Below are 19,537 nucleotides of genomic sequence, written 5' to 3'. Positions count from 1 at the left end.
TTTGGGTCTGAACCTTGCGGTGGCCTTTTCAAGACTGGCAGAATCTTGCCTTGCTTGAGGTAGAAGGGACGATACCCGATGCCAGAGATCTGTTAACGAGGGAGTTTAACACTATGTTGATGGCACCCACTCCCTTCGCTAGGACTGATGGAGGGCAGGGGTCAGCAGGAGATCCTGATCTTAAAGATAAAGTATGGCAAGGCTGGACTCCTCTAGGGATATTGGGTGAAGGGAGGAAAGAGCACAATTTGTGTCAGCAGGATGGGGAAAACACGAGCCAAAAGATTTTGTTGCTGCAAGACTACTTTGAATGTCTGCAACCTTATTTTTAAAAAAGAAGCCAATTGTTTACAATGTGTGGCTGAAGGTTCTACATTGTGGTAGCATGCAGTGGGATCGAGAAATCTTTGAAGTCTTAAAAATTTCAGTGGGCTTGTTATCTACCTTTTCAATCTAATCATCGTAGACGTTTTCATTTTATTAAGTGTAGCTTTTGACTGCTCCTATTAATATTAGGTCCTTCGCAGCCCTAATTATTGGAACAGTGTACCTTTAATTTCTATTAACTTCGTATGGGAGACTGTACACTGGACCATTAACCTCCCGGTCCCCCTTCTTTTGTTTCTTGATGTATGTACAGCAGCTTTGCTGTGGGACCCTTTAGGTGTTTCCAATCAGAAACGTCTTTTATTAACCAGCAGACCCTGTGAAGACCCGCAATATGGATGACTTCCAGGGCCTGAGTTATGATGATGATATGGTGTCAGCCATATTACAGGCACCTTCTATCCTTGATAATGATGGATCGGCTCCATCAGGTAGTCTCAAGGAGGACTGGAACAAACTTTCATCCTTGAAACGAGAACTTATTAAAACAGTCATGCATGGCACCATCATGACTGAATATTATTTACGTGCCAACATAGCACCTAATGGTCTGGTAGTGTCGAATATGCCTAGAATCTTTTTACAAGATCTAGCTTTTAGAAAAGATTGGGCACAAATTGCATGGAAGTGTACCAGAGATTGGTTGGTACTGATCATTAATACTTCCAAACGCATTGCCGACTCCATCACTGTGCAAATTAGTGCTATGGAAAACACTCTGAAGACGACTGTCACACTAACTACCTTTAAAAGCCGCCTTGCAGAGATCACCTCTGAACTAAATGATACGAAAGAATTTCTGACTCAGCAGAAGATCACTAAACTTCAGAAGGATATAGTCAAGTTCAATAAGAAGAAGGTTTACCCTTATATTAAGGACGATTACGAACTAGATAACCAGTCCCGGTCCTCTGATGAATCAACCGCTTCCTACAAGAAGTCACGTAATTTTTCTAGCGGCTCATCATCGGACGGTTGGAGTACTGACGAAAGTACACCACAACCTTTCTATGGTTATCCTCCCTATCCAGTGAGTCATTCTATGCCTTGGCAACCACCGTACCCCTTCTTCCAACCTCGCCCCATGATGCCATATGTGCCTTTTTTAGGCAGCGGCAGAGGCAGAAGAAGAGTAAGAGGGAGACAGGTACAGTGGTCAAGGGAAGAACCACAAATGATAACCCGAAGCCAAACAAAGAGCCCAGTGCAGAGAACCTAATTGTTAATCTGTCCAAGAGGACACTTACAGTGGATGAATCTAGTGTTCTCAATAAGGGTTTAGGTTTTGTACCTACTCCCAGTGAAGATTTTTTCCGGTTACATATAGAATTAGCCCAATTCTTTAGGAAAATTCGCCTGCACATATTCTTCAAAGACAGACCTCATGAACCACAAGTGCTGGATTCGGGTCTAAAGAAACCTTCATCTTTCGTACCACCACTAACCATGATGCCGAGTGAAATATTGACTTTTGAAAAAGCTGTATTAGCCGATATATCTCGGCTGAGCCCTAAACACCCTTATATCAATATCCCCACCAAAGAGAGACAAGCTTTACAACGCTTAGCCACTGATCCAGATATTGTGATCAAACAGGCTGACAAAGGGGGTGCTATTGTGATTATGGACAAGGTGGATTTTAGATGTGAGTGTCTACGTCTTTTAAGCGACACCACCTAATATAATAAGATTACCAGCGATCCAACTAGGAGACTACAAACTCAGATCAGATACCTCCTTGAAGAAGCTAAGAACAATTCATGGATTTCTCCTAAGGAGGCTGAGTTTCTTGACACAGCTCACCCTAGAATTCCTTACTTTTATTGTTTACCCAAAATTCATAAGGGCATAAGACCTCCACCAGGACGACCTATAGTATCTGGTATAGGTTCGGTCCTTGAACCTTTGTCATTTTTTTGTGACCATTTTTTACAGCCCTTAGTAAGAAATTTTTCTACCTTTCTACAAGATACAAAAGACGTTCTCAACTTGATTGAATCCATCAATGGTACAGGGATTATACAAGTGTTGGAAAATGGGTTATTGGTAGGGCAGGTAGGTACCTACACCTAGCAACAAGCCACTAACCTCCACATAGGTACAGTTAGGTCTCAGTAAATTAATCCCAGCTCAACCCTTGGTAGCTTGGCAACGAGCGTCAAGGCTTAATTTAGGAGACAAAGTGTAAAGCATTCAAATATCACAAAACAGTAATTAAATAAAACACAGGAAACAGTTTAAAAATCCAAAACCAATTTATAAAAATAGCTTATATTTTTATCTTTAAAATGACACAAAAACGATTAAAATCGGTTCAGGGGAACCGGAGATATGAATTTTTAAAGTATTATTATTTTCTAGCGCTTAGAAACAAAAAGCGCCAATCGGGTCATCTGGTTGCCCCAGGACCGGGGCAAAGTCAAACTTTCAGGCCGACCGCGATGGAGCCCTGCTCGGCTACAAGTCGCAGGAGGCCTCGGTTAAAAAGTTACCTTCTGACTTAGTCTCTTTTTTGATGTTTTTCTTCCCCGGGACGAACCTGCCAGTTGAATCTGACCTCCTGGAGCCCTTGTCCGGATACGCGAAGTCGGTTTCCTCGGTGGTGATTTTTACCTTCGGACTTAGTCGTTTTTTTTTAGATGAAAATCCTTCGACCGGGGTAAACCTGGATCTTGATCCGACGTCCGTGGAGCCCTTCTCGGATACGATGGCTGGGAGGTCCCGGTCAACTTTTTACCTTCGGACTTAGTCTCTTTTTTGGATGTTTTTCTTTACCGGGACGAACCACGAAGTCAGGCCGGGTCGCGGTTGAGGCAAGCCGGCTAGAATTTCCGCGTCGGGTCAGTCACTTTATGGAGCTTTTTTTCAAAAATTCTCCAATCTTTTCCAAACTTCTGGGGCTTCACCCAGATGTTCTTTTAAGGTTATTTTGGGGTCCACAGCTCACCCCAAGGGTCCAGAAGTTCTGTGATGGTCCTTGGGGGGTGCGGACTTCAACTCCCAGAATGCACCTGGCGCAAACTCCTTTTTGGCCACTGGACAGTGGTCAGCTGGTCGCTTTCTTCAGGAGTTGGTGCAGGGGACTCTGGTTTAGCAATTTTTCACCTGTAGCAAACAGGGAGTCCCTCCTTGAACCAGTTGAAGCCAGGCAAAGTCCTTCTTGTGGTGAAGCCCAAGTGTGCAGCTGGTGCAGTCTTTCTGAGTGCAGGGTCCAGGTGCAGGCCAGGGGTCCAGCAGGGCAGTCCTTCTCCTTGTAGTTCCTTTCTTGTTGAATTCTGGAGGGGATCTGAGGTGTGGGTGCAGGTCTGCCAGTTTTATCCTTGCTCCTGGGTGAAAAGCAGGGGGGTCCTGGTTCTCCAATCAGGGACAGGGTCGTCCCCCTGTGATGACTACTTCCTGGGAAGTGTGGCAAAAATCCATCCCAGAAGGCAACAGTCTCTAAAAATCCAACATGGATGAATCTGATTTTTGGAGGTTACATCTGGCTGAGCCCACCCACTGGTGTGGCTAAAAATCATAAACACACCCCTCTCCTGCCCTCTCCTAATCTAATCAAGGGGGCACCTAATTGTCTGGGGTTGCAGGATGTGGGGGTGTTGCTGGGTGCTCCAAATGTCCTTCTCTGCCTTTGAAGACCAGTTTGGCCGCCCTCCCCCTTCCTGCCTCACCATCTGCTGAGGGGAGATTCTCTCCCCCAAGCACATTCCTTTGTGTGAAGTCAGGCCACTTCACACCTCATCAAGGTAGCCTGGCAGAAGCTGCTGCAGGCTGGCCAATCAGAGCACAGCAGCAAAAACAATGCAGAGCTGAAATTGGCAACTTTTTAGGTAAAGTCTAAACTTTTTACCTGAACAAGTTATATTAAATCCAACAACTGGAAGTTGTGGGATTTATTACAACAATTAATTTGATACCAAATTCTTGGTATGTAACATTTAAGGAGACTTTAAAATTTAAAATAAAGTCTGCCCATTTTAGCCTATGAAGGCCATTTACTTCAATGATGGAAAAACGAATTTGGCGGTTTTTACCTCACCAGGGCTTATAAATCTATTTTTATAAAGTCCCTGCTTATAGTTACATGGCACCCAGCCCTAGGGGCACATAGGGCACACCTTAGGGGTGACTTATATGTAAAAATAAGGTAGTTTAAGACTTTGGAAGTACTTTTAATTCCAAAGTCGAATTTGCATATAACTTTAATTTAAAAGCAGCCAGCAAGGCAGGCCTGCCTTTAAAATGACACTGGGCACCTCAGCAATGCACCTAGGTGTGCACCACCTATGCTGTGGTCCCTAAACCTACATGCCCTACCATATACTAGGGACTTATAGGTAGGTTAACTTAGCCAATTATAATTAGCCTAATTTGCATATCCATTTTACACAGAGCACAGGCCCTGGGACTGGTTAGCAGTACCCAGGGCACCATCAGAGTCAGGAAAACACCAGCAAGTAGGGGAAAATGGGGGCAAAAAGTTAGGGGGCCTCTGCAATCAGCCCTGTTTTCTCACAACAAGGTATTATTACCTTAGACGTAGAAGCCCTGTATACAAATATCCCGCAGGAGGCTACTTTGCAGGTGGTGGAATCAGCTCTTTTCAACACCACAACCCCCCTTTCCACCCCTGTACCTTTCATCATGCAATGTGCCACTTTGGCTCTCACTGAGAACTATTTTGAATTTGAAGAACAATTTTTCCATCAGATCAGGGGGACGTCAATGGGCAGCACTTTTGCGCCCAGTCTAGCCTGCCTCTACATGTATGATTTTGAAGAAAAATATATTCTCTCTCAATCTAATCCTTTTCATACTGACATCAAACTATGGAGGCGGTATATAGACGATATACTGGTCATTTGGCAAGGACCGTTGTCAAAAGCAGATGAATTCACTAGCTGGGTAAATTCCCTTGACCCTTACTTGAACTTCACAGCTACAGTGTCAGCATCTGGCCTACCTTTTCTTGATCTGATGATTACCATTGATCATAATGGTCAATTGGTAACCAGTATGTACCATAAACCAACAGATCGTAACAGCCTGTTATACGAAAGTCACCATCCCAAAGCCCTACGAGACAATTTACCCGTGGGACAGTTTTTGCGTATTAGACGCAATTGCAGTTCCACACATGATTTTGATCATCAAGCTAACTCACTACAAGTAAAACTCCATGAACGTCACTATCCTAATAAACTTGTGAATGTGGCTCGCAAAAGAGCTAGAAATAATCACAGGGAGAGTCTTCTGGCACCCAAGGATAAGGCTCCCCAGACACGAATTACCTGTGTTTCTACTTTCACTCCACTGTCCAATGATATCAAAAAATGTATTAACAAACGCTGGTCTATCTTGGAGAGTGGTGGTATGGTAATGCCAAAACCACTATTTGCCTTTAAACGAACTTCAAATATCAAAGATATAGTGGTCCATACTCGTCCAAAGGTTACTTACGACATTTTCACACAGAGATCACTGTGGGACCTTCCCCCAGTTCAAGGCCACTACCCTTGTGGTAATTGTAATGTTTGTAAACTGACTAAACAAACATCGCTAGATCTTGAACCTTTAGGGAAGTGGTACTTAAGAAAACACACAAACTGCAACTCTAAGAATTGCATATACATGATCACTTGCCCATGTGGACTACGCTATATTGGGATGACGACACGCCCCGTTAAGATACGTATAAATGAACATAGGAGCAACATCAGATGCCATAGGGTCACTACCAAACTATGTGCACATTTTTTAGACACTCCACATACCCCAGATGACCTTTGGTGGACAATCTTGGAAGTCCCAAGACTTAGTTCCAATGCTTCTGATGCTCTCTTCAGAATTGAACAACGTTGGATTTTTAAATTAGGGACTTCCATCAGGGGATTAAACGATGACATTCCGTGGACTACACTTTCAGTTTAATTCCACTAACCTGATGAAATATCTTTTAGGCTGATAGCGGTGTACTAAGATTTTCTCTGCAGTAATAAAGTTTTTTTTCAATTAAAAAAAAAAGACCCTTGATGGACTCAACGTTTTTATCATCTACAGCAATTCTACAGAAAAGGTTTTTTTATGTCACTCTTAATGTTCAGAGGACTAACTTCCCCGTTTACAATCATCTTATGAGCATCATCTGTAAAGGCTGTGTCTCTCTTGCATCTTTTTTGACTGCACACTTCAAACAATTGTCCTTTCATTATTTTTAGTGGCTTGCTGTAAAGTCCGCTTTCTATTTCTATTATTTGCTGGCCGCGCGAGCCGGAAAAGCTTTCCGGTCTCGCTACAACACATAAATACGCCCGCCGAGCGCCCAGCCATTGTCTAAAAGGACGCTGTCAGACGGGTAGGTTAAACAACCTACGAACGGCAAATACGAGTAAGTGAAACCTCTTTATTTTTGACCGCGCATCCCCGCGGTTGCACCTAACTTCGACACGAGCGCTACCGATTTTATGGGTTTATTTAACAGATATTGTAAAGCCTAGTCGCATCATGTATTAGGAAATGCAGACTCTTTAGGAATGGGCTGCCTACCTATTTTTACATCTTTTAAACCACGTTTATAACTAGAGGTATCCATCACGACGTTGTTCTTCTCTACATTGTTACATTATTTCCATTATCTTGGACTTTAACTATTGAAGTGACACTTGTCTATCAGAGTTGCTTTTGTTTAGAGTTTTTTCTAACAATAACATTATTGCCAAACATTGTTTTTTTATGACTACCATAATACTAGATTGTCAGTTCCAGTCCCTGACAGGTGATTCTAAGGAGCCTATCCGATTACCGGGGATGGTAAGCTTATCTTGTACATATTGCTTCGCTAAATTACGCACAGTATTATTGCAATTATTTGCTACACTTGGATTACCCGCACTTTACTTGTATTTTGATTTTTAATTTTTAGGGCGACCTTTTTTGACATAGCATAAACATAGAAAGTAAGTGACTGTTTTTGCATTTCTTCCCCTATTTGGGCTCATAGTTAAAATCATTTTTGGAGAAGTTATAATTCTTTTGTTGGTCCTGATGAAGCGTCGCTGGATCCGGCTGGACCATTAGACGCGAAACATGTAGACTTGACCAGAGGTACCATAAAAGGTTCTATCCTCTTGCGTTATTGTTGGGAGTATGTGAGCATTATATCTCATTTTTAGACTCCCACTTCGGTTTTTAATCTTGGTCTCCATCTTATCAATCTTATTAAAATTTATAATTCATATCTTTTGATGGATAACCAATTTTAATATCTCTATACTCTCCTTCATTGTTTGAAACTTCACCGCTTTGAACAATACGGTTAAGAGCCCCCCTCTTCGGGGAGCCCGTTAGGCATTGCAGCACCGGCCTAATGAGGAGCTGTCCCGATGATGAAGCCAGTCATCCAATGTGATGCTTGAGGGTTCTTGCTCCTGTTAATATTAGGTCCTTCGCAGCCCTAATTATTGGAACAGTGTACCTTTAATTTCTATTAACTTCGTATGGGAGACTGTACACTGGACCATTAACCTCCCGGTCCCCCTTCTTTTGTTTCTTGCTTTTGACTGCTAACCTGTATTTTATTTTAGCCTCTAGTCTGTAGTGACTGCCAGGCTCTTTCGGCCTTCTTGCACATTTTCTTGGCCTGCCTCAGATTTTCATGGAACTAGGAACAGGAAGGAGGGCTTAGTTCTGCCAGATATACAACTGTAAGGTAATGTAGCGATTTTTCCAAGGCAGTTAGCAAATTGTCTTGGGAGATCTTTGAAAGAAGCCGAAGTTAGGCGATGGGGGTAGGAGTTTTCGGACAACCCTGGTGAGATACTTCCCAGACAAAATGGATTAGATTATCCGGCCATGGAAAAGGGAGGGGGATTGGATGTACATAAGGTGATAGAGAAAATGAGGTCAATGGTGTGACCCTCGGTATAAGTGGGGTTAGAGATAAATTGGCAAAAGACAAGTGGGGCCAAGGTATAAATCAGAAGACACTAGACCGAATGATGAGCGTTCAAGGAGATGGAGAAAACAAAGGCTTATACCTCAACAAGGTTATTTACCCAAAAAAACTTTGAGCTTTGGTAGATGCAGAACTTGTACTTAAGAAAGCAGTCTAACTGCTGCCTTCTTTCTTATCAAGACCCACATTGCTACACCAAGAGCAGTCTTTCAATGTATTTCAAGTCAATGTTTACAGTCCCTATTTCTTTTTTTTTTTCATTTAAATTTCCTTATCAGAAGGTCCCTTCTGGAGGAAGCGGTGTCTTGGTTGCAGTATTCCCCTACTTTCTGCCTGGTTTTTGGTGCAACTTTGACTAAAGAGCACTGGGTTCCTGCTAACCAGGTTTCCTGTGCCAGTGTTCCCTTCCCAAAAGGAAACACCTAGTCACTTCATCCCCCAAATGACCAGGCCCTCTAGCACCTTAGTAAGACACTAGTAAGTGGTACCTTTAGTACCTAGGGCACAGATGCTGTAGCGGGTCCCAAAGAGCTGCAGCACAACTTGTGCCACTCTAAGGTACCCAGGGCCAAACTCATGTCAGATGGTGCAGGAAAATGCCTCTCATGGCAACCTTTTGCCTTTTGTTGATGCTAGTTATGATTGAAAGTGTGCTGGGACCCTGCTAACCAGGCTCCAGCACCAGTGTGCTTTCCCTAAACTGTACCTTTGTCTCCACAACTGGAACAGCTCTGGCACACAGATAAGTCCCTTGTAAGTGGTACCCCTGGTACCAATGGCCCTGTGGCCAGGGAAGAGCTCCAAGGGCTGCAGCATGTATTATGCCACCCTGGGGACTCCTCACTCAGCACATGCACATTGCCTCACAGCTTGTGTGTGTTGATGTGGAGAAAATGACTAAGTCGACATAGCACTCCCCTCAGAGTGCTATGCCCACAACCCACTCCATGGCATAGGTAAGTCACCGCTCTAGCAGGCCTTACAGCCCTAAGGCAGGGTGCACTATACCATAGGTGAGGGCACAGTTGCATGAGCACTATGCCCCTACAGGGGCAAAGCCAAAACTTAGATATTGTAAGTGCAGGGTAGCCGTAAAGAGTATATGGTCTGGGATTTTGTCAAACACGAACTCCACAGTTCCATAACGGCTACACTGAAACCTGGGAAGTTTGGTATCAAACGTCTCAGCATAATAAAGCCACTCTGATGCCAGTGTGGGATTCATTGAAAAATGCACCCAGATGACATCTTAGCGATGCCTCCTGTATACCAGACCCAAACAGTGTTAGGCTGACCCGTTCCTGCCAGCCTGCCACATCCAGACGAGTTTCTGGCCACATGGGGTGAGTGCCTTCGTCACTCTGTGGCCGGGAACAAAGCCTGTACTGGGTGGAAGTGCTTCTCATCTCCCCCTGAAGCAACTGTGACACCTGGTGGTGAGTCTCAAAGGCTCAAGCCTGGTGTTACAACACCCCAGGGCACTCCAGGTAGTGGAGATGCCCGCCCCACTGGACACAACCCCCACTTTTGGCAGCAAGTCCGGAGGAGATCTTGAGAAAACAAGGAGTCACCGCCCACCAGTCAGGACAGCCCCAAAAGTGTCCTGAGGTGACCCCTACCTTAGGAAATCCTCTATCTTCTTTTGGTGATTCCCCCAATAGGATTAGGGATGTGCCTCTTCCCCACAGGGAGGAGGCACAAAGAGGGTGTAGCCACCCTCCAGGACAGTAGCCATTAGCTTCTGCCCCCAGACCTGAACATACCCCTAAATTGAGTATTTAGGGGCGACCCTGAACCCAGGAAATCAGATTCCTGCAACCTGAAGAAAGGACTGCTGACCTGAACACCCAGCAGAGAGAACAACTGACTTGGCCCCAGCCCTATCAGCCTGTCTCCAGACTCAAAGAACCTGCACAGCGACGCATCCGACAGGGACCAGCGACCTCCGAGGACTGACCTGTACCTAAAGGACCAAGAAACTCAAGAGGACAGCGACACTGTTCAAAACTACAACCAAGAATCCAACTTTAAAGAAGACTCCAGCCTCACTCCGGAAGCGTGAGTCTTCACACACTCACCAGACGCCCCAGGCCCTTGACCACAGAAACCAACACTGCAGAGAGGACACCCAGGTGACTCCAACAACGTGGACACCCTGAGTTGACCTCCCTGCACCACCACAGCGACACCTGCAGAGAGTATCCAGGGGCTCCCTCTGACTGACTGCCCAGTAAAAGGAATGTGACGCCTGGACAAAGCACTGCACCTGCAGCACCCAGGACCGAAAGGAACCAACTATCGGTGCTGGAATGACCAGCAGGCGACCCTCATCCTAGCCCAGTCGGTCGCTGGCCCAATAAGCCCCCCTGTGCCCTGCCTGCACCATCAGTGACCCCCTGGGTCCCTCATTGATTTCAACCTGAAACCAGACGCTTTGTTCACACAGTACCCGGCCGCCCCTGTGCCGCTGAATTTTGTGTGCCTGTTTGAGATAGTATGTACAGAGCCAACTTCCTACAGATAGCAATTGCAGACTGCGTGACCAGGTGCTCCCAACAAGTGAAACCATGACATGGAACTCTGTGAACCATGTCCCTTAGACACTGCATATAATACTTGTATTTCACCCCTACAGCAGACCTTGCAACCATGAAATAAGACTGTTCAATTTGTATGTCCTATGTAACCGTGTCCGATTATCTAAACGTGATTATTCTTGTCATCCTAAGCAATCTTGACAACAAGTTTCCAATGCATATATGTTTACTTGTGCATGCTCTTTGGGGCATATGTTCTTTCTTTTCTTGATATATTGCTTTACTGTACTTCTGCATGCCATTGTTTTCATCCCTTTGTCCCACATGCACCATCTCTTTACTTATATCCTTTCACTTTTGGTTCCCCCCCTTGCAAGATAGCAGACATTGCAATTGGTCGGTGTGAGTCCGTTCTCTATTTCTATTTTTTTTTTTTTAAACTTAAATAACAGCTGTGTACCGGCGCGCGTTTCAGATGCGACGCCGCTCACTGACTAGACGCCAGGCCTTATGAAGGTAAGAGGGCCCTGGTTTATACTTTTTCTAGACCCCTTTTTGGAGACACGCTTTTATAATTACAGCGGTCTCCATCTATATGGTGAGACAGCACTCGAACGTACAAGCGGCTGGGTGCTTGTTTTCACCGCGGTTTTTACTTGTTCATGCGGTGATCGCTTATTCGCTCTGCATCCAAAGAAAAAAGTTTTTTGGAGCACTAAGTTTCAAACTATAGTGTGGTAATGGTTTTGAGCATACAGCATTTCTGAGAATGGCTTACGCTTCACAGAGCGTGCCGATTCTTTCTCTTTTTCTCTATTCGCCTTAATTATATAGTATCCTTCCTATTTATTAAACACACATGACATATGGCTTTTCTTGCTTAAAGGACATCTATCTGCACGATAGCTGGAGCTGGCAGTGCTATTGCACGTTATTTGTTTTTCATGGCCAGCTATAGTATCGATAACAGAGCAACAATTTCTTTCTAAGGGAGAAGGTTAAAACCTGTCCCTCTCGTCGTAAGTAGAATAACTTATCATAAAATTGTTTCGGACTTTGACAAATTACTTTTAGAGCCATGCTTAATTATGCTGTATTACCCTCTTGGCATGCTCTTTCCTTTTTTATATTTCAGACTTACCATGGTCTTTGGACTCTCCTTTAATTCATGCTAAGATACGTATATTTGTTAACATCTTTGAGAATTGGAGCCTTTCAATACATCTGTAACTCCCATAATTTAGGAGGTATGTACGTTTTCCCTCTCTAGCGCACATGCATCTGTGCCTTGTTTCTGGACATAATTTGTTGGCACATACTATATCTCCACACAACGCGGGTGACATCTGCTAATTTTTGGGCACCAACTATGATATCTCTTCTCAGGTTTTATGCAATCTTTACGGCTTTCTATCTAGTGAAATGTTTGTCCTCACACTTGCACTGGCATTCTTTTTGCCAACACAAAATGTTTTTCACCATCACTGGAATGTTTCACCGTTTAGGGGCAGTATAATAGGGTATTTTTCTTTTCGTGGTACATCTATAGCACACTATTACCTTGCGGTACCGGGCCTCTCATTCTAACTCACAACTCTTGGGTATAGCTCCAGCTCACACTAGAATTTAATCTCTTATTAATTTAATTTACCAACAGTTTTTGTGACTGACGCATTCTATCTGTATATGTCCACAGCCTTGAAAAAGTCAATGTTGACGAAACACGTGTCGGCTGTTTCCTTACAATCATGAGAACTGTATTGGCTTTCAAACATGCATAGTGTGTTTTACTGGATCAGGGGACTAAATGGATTTCACTACGATCCTGCAATGTGCCGTGGTTTTTCTTCTTTTCATATATGTTAGAGGGACAAGTGACCAAATGGTCAACAACTTCAATGAACCCAGGAGAAGAGGAAAAAAAAATGAGGACATGCTTAAGACTACTAATTTTGGACCCAACGGCAAAATGATGAAATAATATACAGCAAGTGAGTCCAGAGAAGATTCACACATCAAAACTACCAATACAAAACCAACAAGCAAAAGAAAGGAACTCAATCATTTTAGAAGAGCTATATCTTTGTTTTCTGAAAGCGAGTTCCTTCTCGAAAGGGAGAAGCGAGTGAGGCAATTCCAGTTTAGTGGCATTATAGAAAAATGAGCACCCTCCATATTTCACTTCCCTGATGACAGAAATCTTTGCAACAAAAAAAAAGGGCTAACAGGGGTCGAGAAATTAAGGGTCCTTTATCTTGTAAGGCCTGTCTTGTGGGCAATATACAATTACTTAAATATCATCTGTGCTATGGGGAGACAGTGTAGATGTGTGGCCTGGAGGGCCGATTGATGTCTTGGTATGTTACACATAATCTGTGCCACCAAGTTTTGAACTACCTAAAGTTTGTTTAATGTGGCTTAGGAGCACCCAGATACAATGAATTGCCGTAGTCCAGTCACAACAAAATAAGCACCTGGACCAACAATCTCCTTGAGATAGAGGAGAGAAAAGGGAGAATCTTAAGTAACATCCTCAGAATTCCAAAACAGGTGGCAGCTAGTTTTACAACCTGAGTGTCAAGTGTTAAGTGTTAAAGATATGTCCAGCCACAGTCCTAGACTTTTTATGGCTGCTTCAGAAACCAGGGGAAGACCTAGACACCCGATCAGCTGAAGTGGTCATGTTCTTCCCCCAGTTCTGTTTTGCCTGAAATCAATTAGTGAAAGGAGCTTTCCATCCATTTGACTACCAATTCAAAACAGGGGCCAGGGTAGGAGATGCAGAGTCATGATTCTGAGTCAAGGGGGGGGGGGGGGGGGGGGGGGGGGGGGGAGAACACTTGCGTACAGTCTGCATATGATAATATTGAAAACCCAAAGGAAAGGACGTTATCAGCCAACTGTTTAATATATAAAGTTAAATAAGGTTGGGCTCAAAGAGTAGCACTAGGGTACACCACATGAGGGGGAACAAGTCAAATGTACAATCTCGCTTAAAAAACTGAAAAGTCCTGTCTCAGAGGAAGGATTTTAGCATGCTGAAGCAATGCCAGTGACTCCAGCAACCTGTATTCTGTCCATGAATATATTATGATTTACAGTATTTAACACTGAGCTCCAAAAGAATAACTGCAGCTAATCCTCCCACACCTAAACACTTTTTAACTTCTTCAGTCAGTGCCAAAAGAGTACCTCCAAATCATGAAAGGGGCAGAATCCAATTTGTGTAACATGTAGGAAAAAAGCTCTCTAAAAAGTCAGAAAGCTGAATATGAACACGTTTTTCATGGGTTTTGCATATCCCTAGCAAGAGATAAATAGGACGATAATTCCCTAGCTCCTGAGGGTCAAGGTTTTTTCAGTAGTGCTTTAATTATAACATATTTCCACAAACTTAGGACCATACCCTTGATAAAAGAAAGGTTAGCCAGATCAAGCAGCAAGGGGAAGATCACATAAGTTACTTTACTTAGAATAGTCTGGGGTATCAAGTAAAATTAAATCAGGCTCCCCAAAGGACCTGAGAGCTGAGTAAAGCTGCCCGAAGTTAAAGGTGTGTTAAGTTTGTCCAAATTGGTGCCAGTCATTGGGGGGGGGGGGGGGGGGGGGGGGGGGGGGGGCTTTAAAAATTTTATTCCGGAGTACTGAATCGAGCGTGGACTCCAACCATTCAGAGATTCTGTCATTTGCTAGGGCTGGATTGGACCCTAGAAAAAGTCTAGATTACTGAAGCGCAGGTCTCAAGGCATCAGTAGATTATTTCAACCTGACTCACTTGTCTCACAGGCAAGTTTGGGGTTTGCTTAGGAGTGTCCAAGTTTCACAGTAAACGGGATCAGGAAATGATCTCACCAAATAACAGGAAGAGGTTAAAGGGCCGGTTGCATATTAGCAGTAGAAAAAGACCTCATCTAGCAGATGGTCCTTCTCACGAGTGGGTCCCAACACCCTCTGTGATAACTGCACAGATTTCAAATCCCAAAGACAAACTACCTGGGCATTAGCTATGTCTTATAGGAGAAGATTCAAATCCCCTAAAATAGACACATTTGCTCTAGTACTAGCCATGTGTCCTGCTACTTCTGGCAGGGAGAGAAAACAGTTGGACCAGGAGGTCTATGTAACAGAATACCAGAGAAAGTAGTTGTATGGGAGAAATGTATAGCAAAGGCCATGCTTTCGCAGTCAGCTATATGTGCAGTCAGTAATGCAACTGAACTCATCATTGAGGATGATAGCTAGCTCTCCTCCCTTCTTGAACTCACGGTCCTAGCGTGTAACGTAGTATTTGAAGGGCAAAGCCTGGGCAAGCCCTACACACCATGGATCCATAAGGAAGAGAGCATCCAGTTTCTTAACGTATCAGGGCAAAAATATATAACTTGTTTGCTGGGAGAGATCTACAAATAGTTAGTAACATGCCCCGGTTGGCTTTATCAGAAGTGTGTTCCTCAACACCCCGTCCTCCCAGCAAGGAGATGGAAGAGTTGTTAGAAGATGTTCCTCCATTATAGACGTTAATAGAGTGAAGACAGTTCTATTTAGGATTTCCTAGTAACGATTATTTATGCAGGAAGTAGACTACCTTACTTACTGAGGAGAAGGCAGAGTTCCTGGTCCCGTTTGGACGCGCACATAGGCTTGCCTTCGGCATGCCCGCCGTGGGTGTCCACGCACTGCTGTCATTTTAGAGGGAAGGCAAACGAAGTGCTAACAAAAATGGCATCTCACTGCTGCACCAAAAGTGTAAGTGCAATCAGTATTTAAAACAGTGATCTTAAAACTAAGTATAAGCACAATTTAAAAAAGAAGTTTTTTCCCCCCTGCACAACACAACTAAAGATAGTTGGTGAAAAAAACGTTAAACTGATATTTTTAAGGAAATGCAGAGTGACATTTATTTAAATATAGGTTCAGTTAACACGGAAACCAAACCAGATTAGCATAGAGAAAAGCTCTATCTGTTCTACAGAAAAGGAACACTCCGAACTGAATTACATCCATTATATAAAATAATTCATAGTTAAGATTAATGGCTCACCTGTGCTTGCGCTTCTTAACCTCCGATTCAGATCTATAAAAGGAACAGACAACAGAGCATCAGCAAGTGCTGCTCTTCCCCCCTCAGCAAATATGTCCAACATAAAGGCTAACCAAAACCAATTTTAGAGTGACAGTAGCAGGGTAGCTAATGCTCAGTACTACATTGCAAACAAAAGACAAGTATTATATTACCCTGTTAGCATTTGTTTGAAGCATGTAGTGCAGTAAATTCACATGCTCTGAATACTCCTGTAATTATAGTGTTGGGCTGGAACTCTTGCAACTTGTTTTTCTTCAAAGGTGTCTTTTGAGTGTCAAAGCTTTGGTAACTTCTCTTGGCACTGAAAGGGTGCGGCATGGCCCCAATTGTTACTGTTTTTTGTACAGCAGATGTAAGTATAGAGTAGTGAGCAGCAAGGGATAGTGACTATACATGTAAATATAAAAATTAAGTAAGTTGAAAATATCAGTAGCAAACACTGGCTTCCAGGGAGGATAGTGGGCACATGTGAATCTAAAGCACTATATGCAACAAACAGATGCTTGCAAGGTAAGTAATAACATTTCATGGCATGTTTGGCTGTAGTTAAACATGCTCTGCATCAATTGTAAAACAATTCTCTTAAGCACTGGCTATGCAGTGGACGCTGCAGAGGTCTGAAACAGAGTCCTTAGGACCGTTTGATCTAATCAAGCTTGTTGCCTTTCAAGAACATCCAAACAGTAATGCTTTTTGAAGATATGTGGAGTTAAAACATATTTTTCAAAGAAAGGCCATGGCGGCACCCTGTTAGCCAGTGCAGTTGGGACCTTGGGTGGACAAGGTCTGAATCCCCCTACCAATATCTGCTTCTGATACGGTGTGACCTTTGAGGCTGTAAAAGGTAACAAAAAAACATTATATTTAACAGAAGGACTTGGTCATATCGATATAATATAAAAACCCATGCTTCTATTGTAGCTGGACTGTCGCTCCTAGACGGGACTGCTGGTTTAGGGATAACAGCAATTTTGTTTGTAGGCGACTGTAGGAAGATGGCTCTGTATATACTATTTCAAAGTAAGAAATAGTGTGCACAGAGTCCAAGGGCTCCCCTTAGAGATAAGATAGTGGCAAAAGGAGATCATTCTAATGCTCTATTTTGTGGTAGAGTGGTCGAGCAGTAGGCTTATCAGAGGGTAGTATTAAGCATTTGTTGTACACACACACACAGGCAATAAATGAGGAACACACTCAAAAGAATTACAGGTCAATAGGTTTTTATATAGAAAAATATATTTTCTTAGTTTATTTTAAGAACCACAGGTTCAAGATTTACAAACAATACTTTAAATGAAAGGTATTTCATTCAGGTATCTTAGGAATGGATAAGTTACTTACCTGTAAATCCTAGTTCTCTTCCAGGGGTATCCTCAAAGTCATAAACATTGAATATTCCCGCCCTTGTGCGGGGACCCCGGAGCATATATATATATAAAATACATACATATCATGTGTAAAACAGCAATGCAGGCTATAATCATAAATAGGCTAAAATGCTTTATTTCTATGCAATTTTTTTTTTTTTTTTTTTTTTTTTTTTTTTCATATTATAAAATCACAATAGATCATAAATATCTACCTAAGCCCCAAAAACTGGACTTAGGGAAGTAAACAATAATTCTTAGCCAATAGGCTGCATGCAGGTTAACACAGGAGAACCATAAAAACTTTGGCACCGTGCCTTTAAGACCCTGAGCACCTCCAGTATCCCACCATGCCTCAGGGGTGAAGGGAAGGTGACAGTTGGTTCACAGTTAGGTCAGTTCTTTTTTCCGGCTTCTTCTGAGAGGATCCTGGAGCATTGAGCTCTCAGTTTTTTCTGAGTTTTTCTACAGAAAAATCCCTAAAAATAGTGTTTTTCCTGTTTACTCTCGAACCATCTTTTGTCTGAGTTTGGCAGTCTTTTCTGACAGAAAATGCCATCTCTTTTTGTAAAATGTCCTTGTGGGAAGAAGAAAGCCCAGTCAGACCCACACTCTCTGTGTATAGTCTGCCTGCCACAGAGTCACTGTCCTGACACCTGCAAGTATTGTAAGAAGATGTCAAGGAGGACTCTCAAAGACAGAGAGAAAATCAGGCTGCATGGGCTTCAGGAGAGGAAAAAGTCAACATCCTCTTCACTTCCCAGGCCTCCAACAGAAGGAATGGCCAGATCGACGTCGACAGGTAGGATTGTGCCTGTTTGTTCTCCATCGACGTCATCGTTGCCACCGTCTCACCGGCATAGATCGCCGTCGACTGTGTCCAGACCGACGTCGAGGGACAAAGCGTCGAAGCATGGACAGCACAGGGGTACGTCTCCGTCGACGGCAGGCCGCCGTTCGGCGTCGAGCCATCTCCGGCGCTCCCGTTCGCCGTCGAGAACGTCTCGCCCCTTGGCGTCGAAGGACAAGACGTCAAAATCGCCACGACGGCATGAACATCTGCCGTCGACCACTCGCCACTCAACGTCGAGGCACACGACGGCGAGTAGGTCCAGATCCCGCGATCGACGCTCGGCGTCGAGACATTCAACGTCAAGGCTTTCGACATCAAGACCTTCAACGTCGAGAACAGCCGAGCCATCACATCTTTCGACGTCGAGGATGCAATCGATGTCGACACAACCTTCAGCTGTGTCACAGGCAGTAGAGCCAGCGGATAAAGCTCCCTCACCGGTGGTCTCTATACGGAGTGCATCATCCCATTCCAGAGCGGGCTCATCGGGGCATGTTTCTCCCATCACTCTATCACCTAGATGGTTAGAGAGCCTGAATAGACCGGCAGCATCCCCGGATTCCCAATACTCTAGGATGTATTCTCCTACTGCCTCATTACCTAGAACGCCATCGCCTACAGCTAGAGCAGGACGGGCTCGTTCTGCTCCTAGTCAGCCGACCACAAGACCTGCACACTCTGCTACAGCTTCTCGTAGCAGGTCTCGTTCCCGAAGGAGAACCAGGTCGCGAACACCACACAGAAGATCACCCTCTTGGTCTTCTTCAGGATCGTCTGTTGGGCGCTACTCCCCCACACTGACAGATTCTCCACCTGCTAGGATCTCACCGGTGGAAGATATCACCACTTTTAATGAGGTTCTTTTAAGGGGAGCGCAGAAACTAAATATTGAGGTACCGGAGCCGGCCACCTCATCCTCAGTTATCTTTGAGACTCTACAACACAGATCGGTCTCGAGAAAACTGCTGCCACTAGTACCGGGTTTGCTGCAACCTACTATGGACACCTTTCTGACTCCAGCCACTCAAGTCTGCCCCGGCTAGGATTCAAAAGAAGTACAAAGCTCCGGAGCAAGATCCTTTATTCCTGCGGAAGGATCCGCCACCGGACTCTGTTATCTTAGCCGCAGCCAGAAAAACACACTCTGTGGCATCATCTTCCACAGTCCCCCCGGATAAGGAGAGCAGACACCTAGACTCCCTGGGGAGAAAGATGTGCGGTACGGCGGCATCTGCTATGAAGGTCTCCAGCGCCTCAGCACTTCTGGGCAGATATGACCGCTCTCTGTGGGACTCACTCCACAGATTTACAGAGAAGTTGCCCAGGGAAGAGAGACAGGACTTCCAGGAAATCTTGCAG

The 19,537-nt window shown here is 44.1% G+C and overlaps 1 protein-coding gene across 5 annotated transcripts in view; it reads right to left on the bottom strand.

The window, feature by feature from the left end:
• Nucleotides 1-19,537, bottom strand: part of LOC138304355 (serine/arginine repetitive matrix protein 2-like) — a 735,752-nt gene that overhangs the window by 373,389 nt on the left and 342,826 nt on the right. For all 5 annotated transcript variants that reach the window (XM_069244334.1, XM_069244333.1, XM_069244336.1 and 2 more), the window contains exon 7: nucleotides 15,917-15,949. In XM_069244334.1, coding sequence (XP_069100435.1) covers nucleotides 15,917-15,949 — 33 coding nt within the window. The remainder of the gene's footprint in view (nucleotides 1-15,916; nucleotides 15,950-19,537) is intronic.

This window comes from Pleurodeles waltl, chromosome 7 (genome assembly GCF_031143425.1).
Source record: "Pleurodeles waltl isolate 20211129_DDA chromosome 7, aPleWal1.hap1.20221129, whole genome shotgun sequence".
Lineage (NCBI taxonomy): Eukaryota > Metazoa > Chordata > Amphibia > Caudata > Salamandridae > Pleurodeles > Pleurodeles waltl.
This window is presented reverse-complemented; position numbering and strand designations above follow the sequence as displayed.